At 39.5% G+C, this 21,323-nt stretch overlaps 1 protein-coding gene across 4 annotated transcripts in view; it reads right to left on the bottom strand.

The window, feature by feature from the left end:
• TMTC1 (transmembrane O-mannosyltransferase targeting cadherins 1) overlaps positions 1-21,323 on the bottom strand; it is a 239,030-nt gene that overhangs the window by 108,739 nt on the left and 108,968 nt on the right. For 3 of the 4 annotated variants that reach the window (XM_064479164.1, XM_031443862.2, XM_064479163.1), the window contains 2 exons: positions 20,297-20,400; positions 8,185-8,374 (listed from right to left, as the gene is read on the bottom strand). In XM_064479164.1, the coding sequence (XP_064335234.1) occupies positions 8,185-8,374; positions 20,297-20,400 (294 nt within the window). The remainder of the gene's footprint in view (positions 1-8,184; positions 8,375-20,296; positions 20,401-21,323) is intronic. The other variant, XM_064479165.1, reaches the window with a different exon arrangement.

The raw sequence follows: 21,323 nt of genomic DNA on the forward strand, positions 1-21,323 counted from the left end.
CACTGAACGGAAAAACCGGGACAAAGCTGTGACCCTTACTAAAAGTGAAGACGAAACAAAACAAACAAAAGCAACCCTTAAAGCCCCTCACCTTGGGGAGGGGACCACCACTGCTTAACGTCCCTTCTCAGAAGACATCTCATTGTCGAGGTCATTATTAGGAAAGCCGGGGCATCACTAAGCCCTCTCTTTTCCCCACAGCTTTTACTCTTACGAGTATGCCCCAATATTATAAAATATACAAAAATACTTCAATATCTCAAGATCCCCTGTGAGAATGTAATAAAAAATACCAAACAAATTCCCCTTAAATGCAGCTCGGGGATGCTTCCTCTGTAATGGAGGGAAATCACGTGAGAGGATGTGGGAAAAGAGCGACTACAAAGAGCAGGGCCAGGGGAGTTAATTCTTCCCAACAATCGAGTTAATCCACACTTTCTTGCCATATGTCGCTATTTATTGCAAGTCAATAGTCTGACACACAGTCTGCAAGAAAAACCCAAATACGTTTTCAGCCCATTGTTCTCCTGCTATACAGATGCTCACTATCCATAGAAGGGAATGGAATAACCAGCCATCACAGTTTAAATGGTCTTTATCTGTACTGAATGTCCATCCCAGCAGAGGGATGACCCCCCCACACACACACACACAGAGTGAGAGCCAATTAGTTCGCTTAAAAATTCATTGTTAAAAAGAATTCCATCCAGTAATGATTTTCTAGGCTGTTCTTTACAGTATGTAATAGAAGCTCAAATGTATTCCCTGTGAGTAAAGGGTGCGAACAGGAGAGGCACAGAATAAAGCAGATCCCACATTTAAATTCTCAAAGATGCAGGTGAGCTCTTTTATGATGAGGAATAAACTACTTCCTGACGTCTTAAAGATTCCTTATGCTGTGAAAGTAGGACTAATCAGAAACGGTCTCTAAATTAGGTCTGCGATCATTGCTAGAGAAAGAAAACCCTTGGATTCTGAGCCCGGATTCTCCCGCCCAACCCCGGGCAGGGGCTTGTCAAAAGCCGGACATCTGCTGCCTGAGCTGCTGACGTGGAGGGACCTCACCAGCTGGGTGTGGAAGTGGCCTGGAGGAGCCTGCGATCTGTGGCGGCATCTAACTTAACTTACTTGTATAAAACAGAATTGGTTTTTGTTTTCAACATGTATGAGGAAAAATGTTCAAAGGAGGCTTGCGGAGGGTAAGACTTGGGGAGTGGCTGGGGATTGAGAAATAACTACTGTTTTGTTCCTTACATGGATTAATTTGTAGCTTTGTAAAATTGAAGTATTTTCCAGAAAAATTCAATGAAGCATAAACACGATGGGAACAGGCGAGATCATGTCCCTCTTCTCCAGAGCCCTGGGTGGCGACGAGGCAGGATGGCAAAGAGGTTTTGGTAAATCGGAGGAGAAATCAAGATTTTAAGAATATACATCGCCCTCAAATTATGCCCTCCCCCAAAGCTGGCTAATATTAGCAAAAGGAAGATCTGTATGTCTTACAGATGCCCTGCTGACTCCAAGGCTGCCCTTTCCCTTCGGTCCTTACAACTCCTACCTTCTGCAAACACACACACAGAAACGTCTAAATTCTTTATAAAGGGCCTGAATTCTTTCCCCATCTTGTTCCCCTCCATGGCCTGGACTCATCAACAAGAAAATCAGACAAAACCATGTAACTGTCAACAGAGCCAGAGGCCCTGTGGGAAAAGCACAGCAGAAAAAAGGAAAGTCGGCAGAGACTTGAAAGACCGACGGTTCATCCTTTACACACACACAAGCGCGCGCACACACACGCACCCTCCATCATCTCTTTGACATCATTTCGTTTGGCTCCATCCCCGGCCTGCTCTGCTGCAGTCGTGTCAGTTTCCCTGCTGCTGTGAACGCTCCAGTATTTTCCTGCCCCAGGGCCTTGGCACTTGCCTTTTCCTTCTACTTGAAATACTCCTCCCCAAATAGCCACATGGCTCAATCCTTCACTTCCTTGATGTCTCTTTCAAATGTCATAGTATCTGTGAGGCCAGCCCTGACCTCCTCACAGTGCTTATCAGCACGCAGCATGCAACGACAAATCTAAAGGGTTTAAATGTAAGCTCTATGCAGGCAAGACTTTCACTGTGTTCCCTGCTGGAATCCTAGCAACAAGCAGACAATCAACATTAAGAGAATTAAAGAGGATGAAGTAATGAGGCTAAAGAAAACATACTCTCCCTGAATATAAGCCAGGGTGGCTTTTGTATGATGGAGAATCAAGCAAAGGTGAAATGAAAAGAAATATTTTCCGTGAGTCCCTGGACTCAATGTTTATGCTCGTTTGTCCAATCTTTTTTTTTTTTTTTTTTGTAATGTATTTTACAGCCTCACTATTTCAACATGGAAGGAACTATAGCCAGGGACTATAAAATAATTTCAATCCATCACATCGATGCAGTCCACATATCATTTTGAAATATTCTAGCGGGGGAGAGCTGCGTTGCTTTTGCTCACATCGCTACAAACATTTCACCTGCTGTTCCTTTATAGCACAGAAGACTGTCTGTAAAGCAGGACCTCTGTTTCCATAAAAGCTTAATTCTACTGCTTCCTGTCTTGGAGTCAGAGCCCTTAAGATTATGTCCTTAGTGACTAATCACACGGAATAAAGAGGATTATCCCCATTTTAAGAAGTTATTTCTAGCAGGAGAATCTGACTTTTTAAAACCTTCCGATGTGTAAGGAGCTCAGGAACCGAGGGGCAAGGCCACAGAAATGTGAGCTGGGTGCCAACCTCTGTCTCCAGACTCGGAGAGGAAAACACGCAGAAGAATGCAAGTTGCCTGCAAGAACTGCCAGAGGCTCTGGTATGTTTGCAAAGCATTTTCCAGATGAAAGCCAGCACAGAAGAGCTAAAGCTCTTACCATCGCCACAGCTGGGACGCTTTGCTAATGTTTCTCCTGATGGATTAAAAGTGATTTTGGAACAAGTTCCACGAAAGTAAAGGATTAACAGCCTTCCGAGGAGGATTCATTCATCACGTTATCAAAGACACTCTGGGGACGGCCAAAGCTCGCCTGCATGCGGGGACCTACTGTCATCAGGAAGGTCCTGCATGACCAAGGTGACAGCCTGCCGAGGCTCAGCACTCCCCTTCATTACTTGGGAGGAAGTCAAGAAAAGGCCTTGCTGACACAGCCAGGCCAGCGCCACTGCACCTGCTCCCGCAGGTCAGCAACAACACGGCAGGCACGTCAGACAGCGAGGAAAGGTCAGATTCTCACAAAACAAACCTCATGCTGACACCCAAACGTTTCACACTGGTGTTGAGGATGTGCTTTTTGTACAGGTTGAACATCCAGTTCACTGAAAAAAAGGTTCTGCATACCAAAATCTAACTAAACACAACTGCTAGCTTTTTATGGTTTTATTCACTTAGATAATGTATGTTGAGCAGCAAACTAGTGTTCAAAATTTAGACAGTAAATATTGGACATGCCAAGCACCTGATGCTGGAAATACGGCACTGAACAAAACAGAAAATAACCTCTCTCCTCATGGGGCTTACAGTCCAGTTGGAGGAAACAGACATAAAATTGTGTTTACATAAAATAACAAAATTATGTAGCATTTTAGAAACTGGAAGTATAGTGAAGATAAAGTTAAAAGGCGAAACGGAGGTAAGAAGTGAGCAGAGTATGTGATTTCATTTTAAATAGGAAAGTTACAGTAGGCCTTACCAAGAAGGGGAAATTTGAGCTCATATAAAAATTAACTGAAAATGATCAATAACCTAAATACCAGAGCTAAAACTATAAAACTCTTAGAAGAAAACAGAGTTGTAAATGTTTATGACCTCAAATGTGGCAATGAATTCTTAGATCTGACACCAAAAGCAATGAATAATAAAATAAATGAATAAAAGACTTCATTAAATTAAAAACTTTTTTTTTTGCATTAAAGAACATTATCAAGAATGTAAAGTGACAATCCAAAGAATGGGAGAAAACATTTCCAAATCATCTAGAGAACTTAATATCCTGAATATATAAAGAACTCTTAGAGCTCAACAACAAAAAGACAACCCAATTTAAAAATGACCCAAGGAATTGGAATAGACATTTCTCCAAAGACACACAGATGGCCAATAAGCACATGAAAAGATGTTCATCACTGGTCATTAAGAAAATGCAGCACCCCAGTGTTCATAGCAGCACTATTTACAATAGCCAAGACATGGAAGCAGCCTAAATGTCCATCAATGGATGACTGGATAAAGAAGATGGGGTATATTTATACGATGGAATACTACTCAGCCATAAAAACTGATAACATAATGCCATTTGCAGCAACATGGATGCTCCTGGAGAATGTCATTCTAAGTGAAGTAAGCCAGAAAGAGAAAGAAAAATACCATATGAGATTGCTTATATGTGGAATCTAAAAAAAAAAAAAAAAAAGCATAAATACAAAACAGAAATAGACTCATAGACATAGAATACAAACTTGTTGCTAAGGGGGCGGGGGGTAGGAAGGGATAGACTGGGATTTCAAAATTGTAGACAAGATAAACAAGATTATACTGTATAGCACAGGGAAATATACACAAGATCTTATGGTAGCTCACAGAGAAAAAAGGTGACAATGAATATATACATGTTCATGTATAACTGAAAAATTGTGCTCTACACTGGAATTTGACACAATATTGTAAAATGATTATAAATCAATAAAAAATTAAAAAAAAAAGAAAATGCAAATCAAAACCACAATGATATAACTCTTCACACCCACCAGGACAGCTTTAAACAAAATCAGAAAAACAAAATGTTGGCAAAGGTGTAGAGAAATAGGAAAGCTTGTACATTCCTGGTGGGAAAATAAAAGGGTGCATCCGCTGTGGAAAACAGTTCCTCAAAAAACTAAACAGGGGTTGGGGTGTAGCTCAGCGGTAGAGCACATGCTTAGCATGCACAGGGTCTCAGGTTCAATCCCCAGTACCTCCATTAAAAAAAATTACACAGAATTACCATGTGACCCAGCAATTTTACTCCTAGGTATATACCCAAGACAAATGAAAACATGTCCACACAGAAACTTGTACACCAATATGTACAGTAGCATTGTTCATAACAGTCAAAAGGTAAAAACAACCCTAGTGTCCATCAACAGGTGAATGGATAAACCAATTGTGAAACAAACATCCAATGGAATATCATTCAGCCATAAAAAAGGAACAGAGTATTGACCATGCTAAAACTTACTTTAAAAATACAATGCAAAATGAAGACATCAGACACAAAAGGTCTGTTGTGTAATTCCTTTTATATCACATCCCCAAAGGTTATCAGGGGATGGGGTGGGGAGAATTGGGAATCATCACTTAATGGGCATGGGGTGTTTTTAATGAGACGATGAAAAAGTTTTGACATAGAGCCAGTAAGTGCACAACATTGTGAACGCACTAAGTACCACTAAATTGTACACTTTAAAATGGTTAATTACATGTTATGCAAATTTCACCTTAAAAAATAATCAAAAAAATTTTTCATCAAATTTTCAGGATATTGTGTTTTATATTCAACTTGCAGTTTTGTATTCATTCTAGCCTCTAATCTATTTGTAACATTTTAATCTTTTTTACAATACAGTTTTATGGAGCTACAATTCACATGCAATAGAATTCACTCATTTTATATGTATATTTTGGTGAGTTTTGATAAATGTACGTAGTTTAGCAGCCCCAGACACAATCAAATTTTAGAAAGCATTTGACACCCTAAAAAGTTTAAGTCTTTTTACAGTCAATCCCCACCCCCAGGTTTTCTGTCATCATAATTTTGCCTTTTCAAGTCATACAAAATTCTAGAAAAGGTAGAATTATGACAGAAATTTCATGTGAATGGAATTATTCAGTATGTGGTCTTATGTGCCTGGCTTCCTTTGCTTAGCAAGTGTTTGGGGTTTCATTTATTTTGTTTTATGTATCAGTAAATTATTTGGTTCCCCTAATTTCTCAGTAATTTACCACATTAAGTTTACACATTTATATGGTGAGGTCACCAGATTATTTTTATTTTTCAGCTAACATAAATAAAGTTGCTATGAATATTTACTTACAAGGCTTTTTATATGGACCTAAGGTTCCATCTTTTTTCAGTAGATACTGAGGAGTGAAACTGCTTATTTTTTATGTTTGACTTTTTAACAAACTGCTGAATTTTTCCAAAGCGGCTGAGCCATTTTTCCTTCTCACCAGTAATGAGTAAGGGTTCCAGTTACACCACATTCTTGGTCAACACTTAGTACTGTGAACCTTCTTAATTACAGTCATCCTAGTGGGTGTATGGGGGTTCTCTTTGCAGCTTTAATCTGAATTTCCCTAATGACCTTGTATACCTTCTTTTGTATAATGTCTGTTTGAATCATTTGCCCATTTTTAATGAGTTGTCATATTATTATTGAATTCTAAGAGTTCTTTACATATCCTAGATACAAGGATATCTTTGCAGTTATATTTTTTGCAAATATTTCTCCTAATTTGTGGCTTGCCATTTGATTTAATTAACAGTATCTTTTAAGAAGCAAAGTTTTTAATCCTGTTGGTGTCCAATTTACCAACATTTTCTTTTATAATTTGCACATTATATATCCTAAGAAATCTTTGCTTAACCCAAGTTCACAAAGATTTTCTCCTATTTCCTTTTAGATTTTTTGATGTTATTTAATTCTTTTCTTTAGGACTATGATCCACTTAGAAATACTTTTTAAGTGTACAATGTGAGGTAAGGGTTCATGTTCGTATTTTTTTCCTTACAGATCATTTGTTATTTCAGTATCTTATAATTAAAAGACTATCTTTTCCCCGTGGAATTACCTTAGTAACTTTAGCAAAAATCCTTTAAATTTACCTTTGAAATCTGAATTCTATTCCATTTTCCACTGACTGTTTTTGCCCCTGACTTTGGGTCACACGCTCCTGTTTCTTTACACGTCCAGTAATCTGATTAAAAACCAGGCATTGTATGTCACACACTGAAGTGACTCTCTATGCTGTTTTGTTCTTCTGAAATTTGCTGGTTTACTGTTTTAATTTATGATAAACTTGCCTGGACTTCAACTGAAAAAAAAATCCATTTCTATGTAGAAAGCTGAAATTTTTGTTCACTGAAGTATGTTTATTTTGCTTGGACCTCTGAAGGAATCTCTTTTGTGCCTGCACAGTTTTGTTATCAGCCAATGACTTCAACAGAGGTGATACACAGACAACTCAAACCAGGAACGCTTCCAGCCGCTGCTGCACAACTTGCATACGAGTTGAAGAATTCACTCAATTTTGCGGAAATAAGTCAGTCTCCCCAGGCTTTCAATTTTGCTTGGGCTTTCCAGAGATGTAGTTCAGCAGTCATCCGTGAATGCCCAGAGGGTGTATTACCTCAGCCCTCCTCCAGCTCTCTCGTTTCCAAAACCTCCCCCTTAAATTTCTAGCTACTCCGCCAGGCTCCCAAACCGAATCAGCCACCTCTTGCCGGTAGCCCTGTGGGTTTTTGACACTAGATCCGGAGGGATGGGAATATCCTTAGGCAAGAAGCATCTTACCCCAGGTAGAAAGAGTTTTTTAAATAAGTAAATATTTTCTACTTCTTTGCTGTCTTTGATCATTTTTTAAATGGTTACATTTAGTAATTTTTCCATCTTCCAATATTTCTCCAAGTTTCCAATATTTAAAAAAATTTAATAAAGTTTTATACTATTTTTTTTTTGAAATGAGAATGAGAATCACTCAACCAACTCAGGCAGGGATTTGTTCATATAAGTAGAGTTTTCACCATATTTTAAGCACTTAGGAATATGTTATCATTATCTACTTTATCATTATATGAAATCAAACAAATGACTCCAAAAATTAGTCAACCACAGCATGAAAAACCTTCTTGTTCGCAAACACTAAGTTTCAGACCCAATTTCTGCAAAGGTGGTAGAAACAATAAAAGAAATCATACAATTAAGGTAGCCATGGTCTGTTAACCCCACTAAGGGCTTTAAAATACTTATTACCTTTCCAGAAAATTTTTAAATACACAAAGATTTTTAGGCAAAAGAGTAAATACAGTTTAGACCCACACTCCCTTGGGAAAAGAAAAAGCATGACTGAGTACAGAGCATCTCTGCAAACGCAGAGTTTATTTGAATGTTAGGAAAATTACCTTGAAGGCTGCTAAACAATGAAGGCTCAGTACGGCCATGACAACGGCCAGAAGGATGGTGGCTAAGTTCCGCATGTCCCATATGGTCTCTACCAGAGGAATACTGCCCACCTGCCAGTCATAGCACAGGGTGACAGGTGCAAGCAGAAGCCACACGTTGAAGGCCAAGAGGTAGGAATAGGTAAGGAATCTACAAAGAGAAGAAGAGTCACTGAAAACCAACTCAAGATCCATGACATTTTGCAAAACATTCATTCGCCACGTTTCTATTAAAGAGCATTTCTCTACTATCCAGCTTATAGAAAAGACGAGGTGAGATGAGAAGACATTCCTTCATTGAGTCATCTAATTGGTCATTTTGGAATATATGTAATAGGTTCCAGGCACTGTGGCAGGGGCTGGCCTTTCAATAATGAACAAGCCAAGACAGACTTTCCACGACTTGTATTTAAAATTATCCTGGAAATAAATGCATTGCTGCTGAGATCAACGGTATAAAATAAAAGTGTGATGACGTGCTGCGCTGCTGGGTATGACGCCCTAGGTTAAGAGACATTCGAACTGTCCCTTTTTAATAGTGTCCAGAATCCTGCAGTAGATAGGAACGTATTTAATCATTTTACAATAGATTGATGTGTATTGAATCGTATCAAAAAAAAATCAGAATATCTGTGGTAGGGAGATACAGTCTTTTTATTCACAAATCGAGGGGCCAGGCTTCAAGAGGAGGGAAATACAGCTGTCCTTGTATTAAGAACAGCTGAGGGGACCCAGGGAAGGAAAGTGATGACGAGGGGTGTCACTCCTGTTTCCTGGCTGTGTCAAGGCCCCCAGGTAACGCGGAAGGCATTCCAACTGAGCCCCTTCCTTCTGGCACAGAAGAAACTGAATTTATTTCAATCTGTTCAGTCAACACAAATTCGTTAAGTAGTGTTCTAGACCCTTGAGCACTGCCTGACTGTCAGCAGATAACAAACTCCATCCAAACCTCTGCACGAGCAGACAGCCAAAAGCCAGCCTGGCTTCCAGGAGCAGAAGGCCGAGTCCCTAGGAAGACCCTACCCTACTCCATTATAATGCCTGCCTGAGAAGGTCACCATCACCAGGAGAGTTTACTGTTTTTCTAGCTAATCCCTGACCAAAGGCCGCTCCCTCCCTTTCTTAAAGCATCTACTACAAAAGGCTTAAAGCGGAGTAGGCATCTCTTATAGCTCAGACATCTTCCTCAAGGACTTGAGAGCTACCCCTTTAGGATGTAATTATCAGGAAAGATGGGGTCTGTCTCCCAGGCTGGGGGAGGACAGAAGCCCCACTTTGATAACCGTCAGCCAGCAGATACAGCCATTCTAAATGCGCTTATATGACCAATCCTTTGCAATTATTTTTACTTCTCTGACTGCGGAGCCCCAGTGTGCCCCATCTCACGCTCCCTTTAAGATACCCAATCACCCTGGCGCAAATCAGAATGAAGCCGAGCACTTCCCCTTACGTCAGCAGTCACTGAGCAGAGTGTGTTCTCACCGCTTTAACTAGTGTCCAGCCGTGTTTCTCTTTGGGCTCTCTCTGGGACTAAACCAGAGAACTGGATCAATCCCTTATCCTCAGTAAAAATCCAAACAGCGAAAATAAGATACACAGAATTAAGGAGATGAGCCCAGGAGGGTACGGAATGTGACAGGAAGAGCTCCCTCACTGTCCGAGCCTTTTGGAGGGATTTTTGGGTTGGCAAAGGGGTTGGATCCGATCTTTTTTTTTTTAATTTTATTTTATTGAGTTATAGTTAGTTTACAATGTTGTGTCAATTTCCGGTGTAGAGCACAATTTTTCAGTTATACATGAACATACATATACTCATTGTCATTCTTTTTCACCATGAGCTACCACAGGATCTTATATGTATTTCCCTGTGCTACACAGTATAATCTTGTTTATCTGTTCTATATATGCCTGCCAGTATCTACAAATTTCAATTCGATAATTTTTAAGTGACTTTCCAATATTAAGAACCAATGGCGCCCTGAATTCCTCTCAATAAGTAGATACTGGTTTAGCCTCTTCCTTCCCTTCTGAGACCTTCCTATCTTACCCTCTTCGCTTTCCTCCTCCTTCTCCAAGGCTGGCAGTGGAAAATCGCTGACAGTGATCAGCGGAGGCTCAGCGACAGGGAGGATTCACTGCCTCGACTCTCAAACCCCAACAGAGAAGTGGACTGAAGGAGTGGAGACATTTCAATGGTGTTTCCCTGCATGTTCCTCCGTGAGGTTATTTTAAATAAGATGTTAATATATAGACAGTGCAGTATATACTGAAAGCTTGATAAAGTCCAAGCTTTGTGATTTAATAAAAGTGAAAGCAAGAACACTGGCCTTCCCCCTTTCAGGCTTGGGCCCGTGAAGCTGTCCCATGAGAATGCCAACCCCAGAGAAACACGATCGGGTCCCTTGCAGCTGCTTCTTTTCATAGAGCTTCTAAGCTGATGCGACCATTTCTCAGCTCAGTAAGGATTCTCCATGTCTTGGCTTTAAAGAATATGCAGCCATCAAACTTAGCAGGGAGGCCACACAGCTTTGTCACTCAAGTTACACCCCAGCTTGTAGAAGTGACTTTAACCCTCCTACACTGCTGGTGGGAATGCAGTTTGGTGCAGCCACTGTGGGAAACAGCATGGAGATTCCTCAAAAGACTAGGAATAGACTTACCGTATGACCCAGGAATCCCACTCCTGGGCATATATCCAGAAGGAACCCTACTTCAAAATGACACCTGCACCCCAATGTTCATAGCAGCACTATTTACAATAGCCAAGACGTGGAAACAACCTAAATGTCCATCGACAGATGACTGGATGAAAAAGCTGTGGTATATTTATACAATGGAATACTATTCAGCCATAAAACCGACAACATAACGCCATTTGCAGCAACATGGATGCTACTGGAGAATGTCATTCTAAGTGAAGTAAGCCAGAAAGAGAAAGAAAAATATCGTATGAGATCACTCATATGTGGAATCTTAAAAAAAAAGAAAAAGACAAATGAACATAAATACAAAACAGAAACAGACTCATAGACATAGAATACAAACTTGTGACTGCCAAGACGGAGGGGAGTGGGAAGCGACAGATTGGGAGTTCAAAATCTGTAGATACTGACAGGCATATGTAGAATAGATAAACAAGATTATACTGTATAGCACAGGGAAATGTATACAAGATCTTGTGGTATCTCATGGTGAAAAAGAGTGTAACAATGAATATATGTATGTTCATGTATAACTGAAAAAAATGTGCTCTACACTGGAAATTGACACAACATTGTAAACTGACTATAACTCAATAAAATTAAATTAAAAAAAAAGAAATGACTTTTAAAAAGATTATCTCTCCTTGATACAATAGATGTAGGCAATGATTCTAAATGGCTGCTGAAATTATTAGGTGAAAAGTTGACAGGGTACTTTGTAATGGATGGATCAGACTAAATCTGGTGCCTAGAACTTACTAGTCAGTCTTAACATCACAGAAAAGGAGACTAACAGCCAGGTGTCCCTCTTGATGGGTAAACATACCACCATCTATGAAGCGGTCTTGTCAAATAAAAAAGAAAATTAAACTTGAATCTAACCAAGTGCTTTATTACCAGTTTACATCAAACACAAAAAGCCCCGAACATGTTAAATAACACCACAGGGAGGCAATGTGCCAAATCCAGGATGTTACAAATTCCATACAGTTTCCTCAACAAATACATTGTAATGGGAGGGGAAAAACCCCAGGAGAGGGCACCTAGGAATGAAGAGACTTAAAAGATGTATCACCCAAAGTGCAGATTTTGTTTAGCTGCTAATTCAAACAAACTACTATTAAAAATAACTTCTTCTGAGACAGAAGAAATTGAAATGCTGGTTGGACATATGATATCAGAGAATCACTATTAATTTCTAAAGTGTGATAATGGTATTGTATCTAATGGTATCTATTCTTTAAGGGACTTTGTCTTTTAGAAATACAACCCAAAATATATGCATTTGAAATGAGATGCTGTCTTGGATTTGCTTCAATATGACGCACCGAGGAGCAAGGGGGAAAGAGTGGGCTGGGGTGTAAATGAAACAAGATTGTCCATGAGCTGTGATCGTGGAAACTGGATAGTGGGCGTGTGGAGGTTCTGTATGTCACTTTCTCCACTTCTGTACATATTTAACATCTTTCATAATAAACACTATTTTTAAGTAGTGGTAAAGGCAACAGAATGGCAACAGGAATGCTTCCTTGTCTCATGTCTGGTTGCAGCTTGACCACGGAAGAGCTGCAAACACTAAGCAGAAACTTTTAATGTTCTGTTCACATTTTGACCTTGCCCCGCAAGTTGTCCTCAGCCGCTTCCATAATCTAGACTTGCCATATCGCACTGACAAAAAGCACATATTAAGAATAACATTTTTTAAAAGTTACAATCTTAATGTTTCTGACCTATTTTTTAAATGCTCAGTTGTGACTTTTTACACAGAGCGTAACTGAAATTAGTTAAAAAAGAAAAGTAAACCACAGAACTAAAAGAACCTTCCCCTTCCTGTAACACCGAGAAGGTCAGAACTATTAACTTACCCCAAGACTATTAACTTTAAACCTCCTTTTTTAAAATTGAGGTAGAGTTGATTTATAATATTATATTAGTTTCACATGTACAACATAGTGACTCAACATTTTTATAGATTAAACCCCAATTAAAGTTATTATAAAATCTTGGTTATGTTCCGCGTGCTGTACAATATGTCCTTGTAGCTTACTTATTTTATACACAGCAGTTTGTACCTGTTAATCCCCTACCCCTATCTTGCCCCTCCCCACTTCCTTCTCCCCTCTGGTAAACACGAGTTCACTCTCTATAATGGTGAGTCTGTTTCTGTTTTGTTACATTCTTTTTAATATATGTATATTATCTCCAGAAACTCAGGGGTATCCACCTACCTTTTGCGCACACGAATTCAGATCAATTTTGCAAGTAAACTCTGTAAATACTATTTGAAATACTGAAACAGCATTGGAAAAAATTTTGCAAATTTAAGCATAGAAAAGCCACTTGGAATCATGCCAGACGCTAATTACATGTTAGGGGGCTGGCTGAGCTGGCTGTAATCAGCAACTGATGGGTTTCTTTTTAACTCATTGGCTATGAATTACATTTCAAACTAATCACCTTGTTTAGTTCTGCTAACATTTCAGAAATAAAGCAATCTGTTGAGCATCTCTGGCCTGCTGCGTTCTCTTTTTTAAAGCAGGAGCAAAAATAAAATGAATTATTTACCAATGTTTGACCACGAATTCTGCTAACAGGAGGAAAGCCACTAGAAAATCTTGCCAAAAAATTGGAATACAGAGCACAGAAAGCCAGGAATTCCACTTAAACAATTGAGTCATGTATTTTTATTGATAAGCCAGGAAAGAATGAAGAGCTTTCAGGATGAAACAGCCGAGGCTGGTGGGGAACCGGCATCAGATGCCAGTGAAACTTCAGAACTCATTAAATCTAAATTTTCATTTTTATCAAGAAAAAAAAACCAGAGTGCTTTAAGTGCAAAAATATACCTAGATTCTGTTCTTCGCCTTTGTAAAAACCTTTAGGAATAACACAAGCCTAACATATTGGCCCATCCTAGAAAGATGCTTACCACAGGTATACATGGGAAGATCACGCACTGTGAGTAGAAATGTCCAGCACTTGCTGGTGTCATATGAACGTGTTTCTGCTCAAAGGATCCTTCTTTTTCTTTCATCTGCAAAACCCTCCATCATCTTGCAAATACAGGACACTGGCTCCAATGTATACACATGGCGTCTACTCAGGAAGGGCACTGGCCAACACTGTCAGTACACCAGCCTCAGTGTAAACCATGTTACCTCCAAGCAATGCCCTGGCTCCTCCTCTGTCCACTGGCCTTTGGTGATCTGTCCTTCCTCTCCCTGGCTGTCCCCTATTTTCATCCTTCCAACTCCTGTATTCCACTGATGCTTCAAAAGGGTCTCCATGACCTCACTGTGCCCCGGCAACGACGACAGGCCTTTGTAGACATAACCCACTTACTGTCACCACCAGCACCCTCTCCTGCTTGTAACCTTGTCCAGGACTAGCCAAAGGAGGCTGTTTCCTGAACTAAGTTGTCAAGGGGCAGGAGACCCTCACATGAATTCAGTAAGTGTTGAATAACTACTCTGTGCACTTTTGTAGGTGCTGAAGGGTAATGAGGGGCAGCCCCCATCATCCACAGGGACGTTTCACAGCATCGGTGGTGAGAAGACGAGCACACATGACATGCTTGGGTAACAGTGAAACACAAACATCACATTTCAATGGTGCTCCAGTGCTTCATGAAAAATGGGGGATTAGGAAATGCCCTCCTACATGGAGATTCCGTAAAAAACTAAAAATAGACTTTACCATATATGATCCAGCAACCCCACTCCTGGGCATATATCCAGAGGAAACTCTAATTTAAAAAGATACATGCACCCCAATATTCATAGCAGCACTATTTACAATAGCCAAGACATGGAAGCAACCTAAATGTCCAACGACAGATGACTGGATAAAGAAGTTGTGGTGTATTTATACAGTGGAATACTACTCAGCCATAAAAAAGGATAAAATAAGGCCATTTGCAGCAACATGGATGAACCTGGAGAAAGTCATTCTAAGTGAAGTAAGCCAGAAAGAGAAAGAAAAACACCATATGATATCATTCATATGTGGAATCTAAAAAAAAAAGGAAAAAAAATTCAAACGAACTTATTTATAAAACAGAAGCAGCCTCACAGACATAGAAAACAAACTTACGGTTACCAAATGGGGAAGAGGGGTGGGAAGGGATAAATTGGGAGTTGGAGATTTGCAGATACTAACTAATATATATAAAATAGACAAACAAGTTCATATTGTATAGCACAGGGAAGTATATTTAATATCTTGTAGTAACTTATGCTGAAAAAGAACATGAAAATGAATATGTATGTTCATGTATGACTGAAGCACCATGCTGTACACCAGAAATTGACACAACACTGTAAACTGACTACACTTCAGTTAAAAAAAAATAGACTTCTTAGGAACCAAAACCAAGCAACTATAAGAAAGGCCAACTTCTCTTTGGACCACAGGCCTTCACGGCAGCCCTCCTCCTCCCAGGCTTTGCTCCATCTCCTCCATCTGCTCCTGGGTCTCACTCATGCTTCTCATAACTGAGGAGGGAACTAAGCCTCAGGGCTGCCCAGCCCCTCCTTTCCTGTTGCCTTCACACACCTGTTACTTCAGTCTTCTTGGCCAAGTGCCTCACTCTTAGGTTTTAAATTCCTGAGAGCAGTACCTGATGGGCTCACCTCATCTTTTGAAATCAACTCTCACAGGCTGCAGACTCCAATTTCTGATCCTTTAGGTCCCAGCAAAGATGTCACCTCCTCTGCCAAGCCCTCCCTGCCAAGCCCCCTCCCTAGGCTTGGGGCTTCCACGCTGCCCTACGACTACCTCTTAACGTGCCTGTCTTCCCGATAAGACAGAAGCTCCCCAGGGACAGGGCTGAGTCTTGCTTATAGTTATTTCCCCACACTCAGCTCTAAATAGATAAGTTTTAAGAAATTAACTTGATGTTAAAATAATGCCAAAAGTAAAAATAAAATAAAATAAAATAAAATAAAATAAAATAAAATAAAATAAAATAAAATAAAACAAAACAAAACAAAACAAAACAAAATAATGCTTAATAATTGGGAAATATTAGAATTTTATACTTTTATTTTGTCCTAAGGCCATAATTTTTACCCTAAAATAAAGTTTAACCATATGTTCTCCCAGCCTCATAAAAGAGACCTGTGAGGCTTCCAGTTGCCCAGGCTTAGTCTGCACTCGGGTAGCTCCCTCAGTGCCTGATGCCACGTGGCTTGTGCGACCCCACCGAGGAGTGAGGGGCGTCGGAGCAAAGGCACTCACTCCCCTCACATGTCACAGAGCATCACCATAAAGCTATGCCAGGCTTGCTTTTTCTCTTTTAAAAATTTTTTTTCCTTTATTTTTTATTGAAGTATAGTTAATTTACCATGTTCTGTTAGTTTCTGATGTACAGCAAAGCAATTCAGTTTTATATATATATATATATATATATATATATATATATATATATATAATTTTTCATATTCTGTTCCATTGTGGTTTATTATAAGATACTGAATATAGTTCCCTGTGCTGTACAGTAGGAACTTGTTGTTTATTTTATATATAGTAGTTTGTATCTGCTAATCCCAAACTCCTAATTTATCCCTCCCCACCCCCTTTCCCCTTTGGTAACCATCAGTTTGTTTTCTATGTCTGTGAATCTGTTTCTGTTTTGTAAATAAGTTAATTTGTATCGTATTTTAGATTCCGTGTATAAGTCATATCATGTGGTATTTGTCTTTGACTTACTTCACTCAGTATGATAATCTCTAGGTCTATCCACGTTGCTGCAAATGGCATAATTTCATCCTTTTTTATGGCTGAGTAGGATTCCATCACGTGTGTCTGTGTGTGCACACGTGCATGTGGTGTGTACCCCAACTTCTTTATCCATTTATCTGTCAACAGACATTGCTTCCATGCTTTGCTATTTTACATAGTGACGCTATGAACACTGGGGTGATTGTATCTTTTTGAATTAAAGTTTTCTCCAGATATATGCCCAGGAGTGGGATTGCTGGATCACACAGTGGTAACTCTATTTTTAGTTTCCTAAGGAACCTTCATACTATTTTCCCCAGTGGCTGCACCAATTTACATTCCCACCAGCAGTGTAGAAGGGTTCCCTTTTCTCCATGCCCTCTCCAGCATTTATTACTTGTAGACTTTTCAGTGATGGGCATTCTGACCAGTGTGAGGTGATAACTCACTGTAGTTTTGATTTGAATTTCTCTAATAATTAGAAATGTTGAGCATCTTTTCATGTGCTTATTGGCCACCTGTATGTCTTTCTTATTTTTCATTAAATTGCAATGAATACGGTTCAAATGAGAACTTTCACAAGAAGTCATTTAAACAAAGCAAAAAACCAAGTGACTCTTTAAAGTTATTAGAATGTTTTTAAAACTACATGTAATTAATGACTACAGCAATCATTAAAGGAAAACTAATTTGGAAACTCTCATCTGATAATAAAGTTATTGTATCTACTTTAAAAAGAAGATAATCCTTGCAAGATAGAAGCAAAGACTCTGAAAAACGTTGTTCAGAGTTTTACAAATCCAGTAAAGGGGGTGAAGCATTAAAGAGACAGACCAATGTATGTAACAGGGAAGGACAAATCTGACTCCATATTAGCTCTGTTCCTTTGACTCTTACCCTGTGCTCTGTTTCCTGGCCTTAGTCATGCTGATTCCACACATTTTGTAAAAGAAAGTTGCCTACAGCCTGAAATATACAGGACAGCCTATTCTCAAGGCTCTGACCTTTAAGGGTATGACAATTTTCCATTCATACAGAGATAAAAAGTTGCATAACACAGAACAAAATTTGTCTTATTGGAGGTTTATAGGAAATCATGACCTGATCCATGTGGACAGCTGCAAGAACAAAGGATTCCAACAAGAAGTTTGCAACAACCAACCACACTCCCTCCCCTTTTTAGTATAAAATGAGCCTGAATTCTGACGTAAGGAAGACATGAGTGCCATCTTCTTGGTCTGCTGGCTTTCCGAATAGTCATTAATCCTTGCCCCTACACCTCGTCTCGCAATTTATTGGCCTGTTGTGTGGCGAGCAGAACGAGTCTGGACTCAGTAACAATGCTGAATGACAAACTTGTGATTAATAAAGACAGACTCACAGAGCCAGCCCAATCATAGCTAAATTGCACTGCTGATGAGGTGGAAAGAAAAACCAACAGAATTGGAAACAGACTAAGGCAATTCAATTTACGAATCATCATACCAGAGGTCAAACAATTATGCAAGCAGAGTAGTGAAGTTACTCAGGAAAGGAATTAAAGACAATTTTCTGGATGCTCAGAAGAGTCAATGATACAGCAGCTATCTTAGAGGAATGTGAAAAGCCATTTATGGCAACTGTCACTGAAATGTCCCAGGGCATCTCTGTGTTTTAAATATGAAACACAAGAACAGAAAGATATGTGGTGTTTTTTTTTTTAAGAGGAAGAACATAAAGGAGTTAGGATGTTCTGTTCTATCACTTTATATTGATTGAATTAGCTGAGGACAGTCACGCAGATGGATTCACAGACAGAAAGTCCTGGATGACATGTGTATCAGTCCCCTCAGAAAAAGTATATAAATGCTTGGAAGTGAAAGGCAGAACCTGGCAAATGACTGGCCCAAGGTCCTAATTTTGCCAGAGGTTCCACCAAAGAAATTTTTTGGCCACCAGCAGGGATAAAAATACAACCTAACCCTGCTGGAAGCTAAGAGGGTGTGGACAGGAGGGCAGTGAGCCAGAGGCCAAAGGCATCTTGTCCTGACACCGAGGACTGTGGGGCAGGCTCGTGTTTGCTGATGACAGAGCTACGAGTGAAATGACTGGTTGTTGGGCAGAGAGCAATCTGTTTTTATTCTCGTCCGTCTGTCTCCTTTGACTGTGCAGCTTGGCTTTTGGAGATTGGGAAGCTCAGGGAACAGACTGTATCTAACCATGAAGATAAGGGGTGCTCAGCAGACAAGAAACCTTGGAGGGAAACCAACCAAAGGCTAAAGGAAACGGAGCCATTAAGCAAGAACAGCATCTGGCAAAGTTTTTTTCTCTTAAAGGCAGAAAATAGCTATTTAAGGAGCTACAGAACCTGAGACAATTTATCAACAAGCTAAAAATACCCAGACAAGGAGCCCTGGAGATGTTGAAAACCAGTGAGAGGAAGAAGAAACAAGTGAGAGAGACAAGTAGATTCCAGGATTAACAAAAAGCTGGGCTAGAGGTGTCAAGCTGAGTTAATGGACGAATTAAACAACGTTTTGAAAAATATATGACATAAATAACAAGGCTCCAGACTACCTCAGAGGGATAAGCCAGCATTAGATGCTGTGCCATATGATTTCTGAAGGCGTACTCAAGACTTTTTAATACAAATATATATTGCAAGTAATGAAAACAACTGTGACATAATACTAATTATAAAAATGGGTCAATCAAACTGGAAGGTATCCTTTTGAATGGGAAAGTCTTTAAAAAGGAAAAAAAAGACTAGGAACAAAATAGAAAAACAAAGAGTGCAAAGACAATAGAAATTTCTTAATTGAAACATATAAGATAAATGAATGAAAGAAAAGATCACTGCCTGGCTTATGAAAACAAAATCCAACAATCTCTTGTCCCTGAGATACAAGTAAGCCAAAATATAAACGTGCTATAGGTCAAGGTTCAAGATTTATTACGTTTTTGCAAACACAAAAACGTGGAGGTTTCTATTACAAAAATGTTAGATATTAAAAAGTATGTAAATCTATGAAAATTTAAGAACACTGCACCTTAGTGTGTAAACATTACAGTAATAACATACCTTGATGAAAAGTTACAAAAATTGTCAACTATAATTATATCTGAAAGCCTCAGAAGTACATCACAGCAGATTGAATAAATTAAGAATTAAAACCCTTCTCAATGGACAAGATCCATTCGTCAAAACACTTCTTGATCCACGATCTGATCTCTCAATCTCTTAAGGACAAATGGTAAGATATAATTGACCACAACATCTTAGCAAAAATTGTTGTTCATTTCTGTCTGCCACTTTCAACTGCCCCACTGATTTTAATCTTACAAATAGTTTTGATGCTCTCTGAACGCCTCTCAGTGTTCTGAAACACTTGCCAAACGGGCCACTCTGTAATTTATTACTGATAAGTGCTTATTAAATGCTTGTCACATAAACAAATATATACCAATGTGAGAACAACAGCCATAATGCTGACAAAACAGCACCACTTGTTGAAAAGAATTCCAAATGTCTAAACAGGACTTTCTTTTCTCCACACACCCTGAGCAGAATACAATCTTTCCTTAAAATGCAAAGCCAACATATCATTTAAGATTATCGAAAACAATCTAATGAATGCCAGGTAAGGTTAAAAAAATTCATTTCTACTGACCTTGTAAGAATGTAAGGCGAAAATGAGGCCGGATTATCCTGCTCTGAAAAGAGGGGCATAGACCCTCCCATGATCCACAGACGGAAGTACAAAACCACCACCACCTTGAGAAAAGAAGAAAGATTTGATAAGAAAACCATTGCTTACTGAGGGTAAGCGCCCCACCTTTCCGGAGGATACGTTCTGACACTTCACAAATGTTTTGCTCTACAAATATTCTTCTAGTGAGCCATTTCTATAAAATCCTGCCACTGAAAATTTTGTAGATAAGATGGATCGTTGGGTAGAGGGATGAGTAAACAATGCAAGTGATGAGGGAAAGGCAAGCACATTCTTAATAACAGCTGTCAGTTTCGGGCACTTACTAGCTGTTATCAACTCTTATCCACCAAAGGCTTTCCATCCATCTGAGGCCTCCCAACCCTAGAGGTAGGTGACGAAGCTGGAGCTTAGAGGCAATGTGCCCAGAATCTCACAGTTGGTAAACTGCAAGACCCAGGAGTCGAATTCATGTCAGTGGTCTCCAACGCTGCATTTCTTCACTATTCCACTCCCACAGCCCCGTAAAAGCTAGCGTAAATTATGACAGATGACATTTCTGTGTGCTGAACAAATACATCTGGAAATGCTCTAACCCCTGAATGCTCTGAAGCAGACCACTCATGAAGGGTTATCTCGACAGCCCCCAGGAACATCTTTTGTGTCACTCGGTCGAATTTCATCGCCATTCAGTGCTATCCTGTTGCAAATAATGCCTAGGCAGTAATTAAAAATCGTCTTAAAAAGAACACACACAAAGTAAATTTAAACTCTTAAGGATATTACAATGGAAATGTCAACTATAGCAGTGACAGAAAAGGTATCCTGACAGAATATAAATTCCCTAAACAAGCCACCCCAAAATACACCACTTTGGCTTGCATGTCGTTTTGAGCTGAAGGCAGTTAAGACCCAAGGGATTCAGGAAAAGCGTTTAACTCTTCCTTAGCCGCCTAAAGAAATGAACTGCCCTCTACCAGCAAGTATA

The sequence above is a fragment of the Camelus dromedarius genome, chromosome 25 (assembly GCF_036321535.1).
Source record: "Camelus dromedarius isolate mCamDro1 chromosome 25, mCamDro1.pat, whole genome shotgun sequence".
Lineage (NCBI taxonomy): Eukaryota > Metazoa > Chordata > Mammalia > Artiodactyla > Camelidae > Camelus > Camelus dromedarius.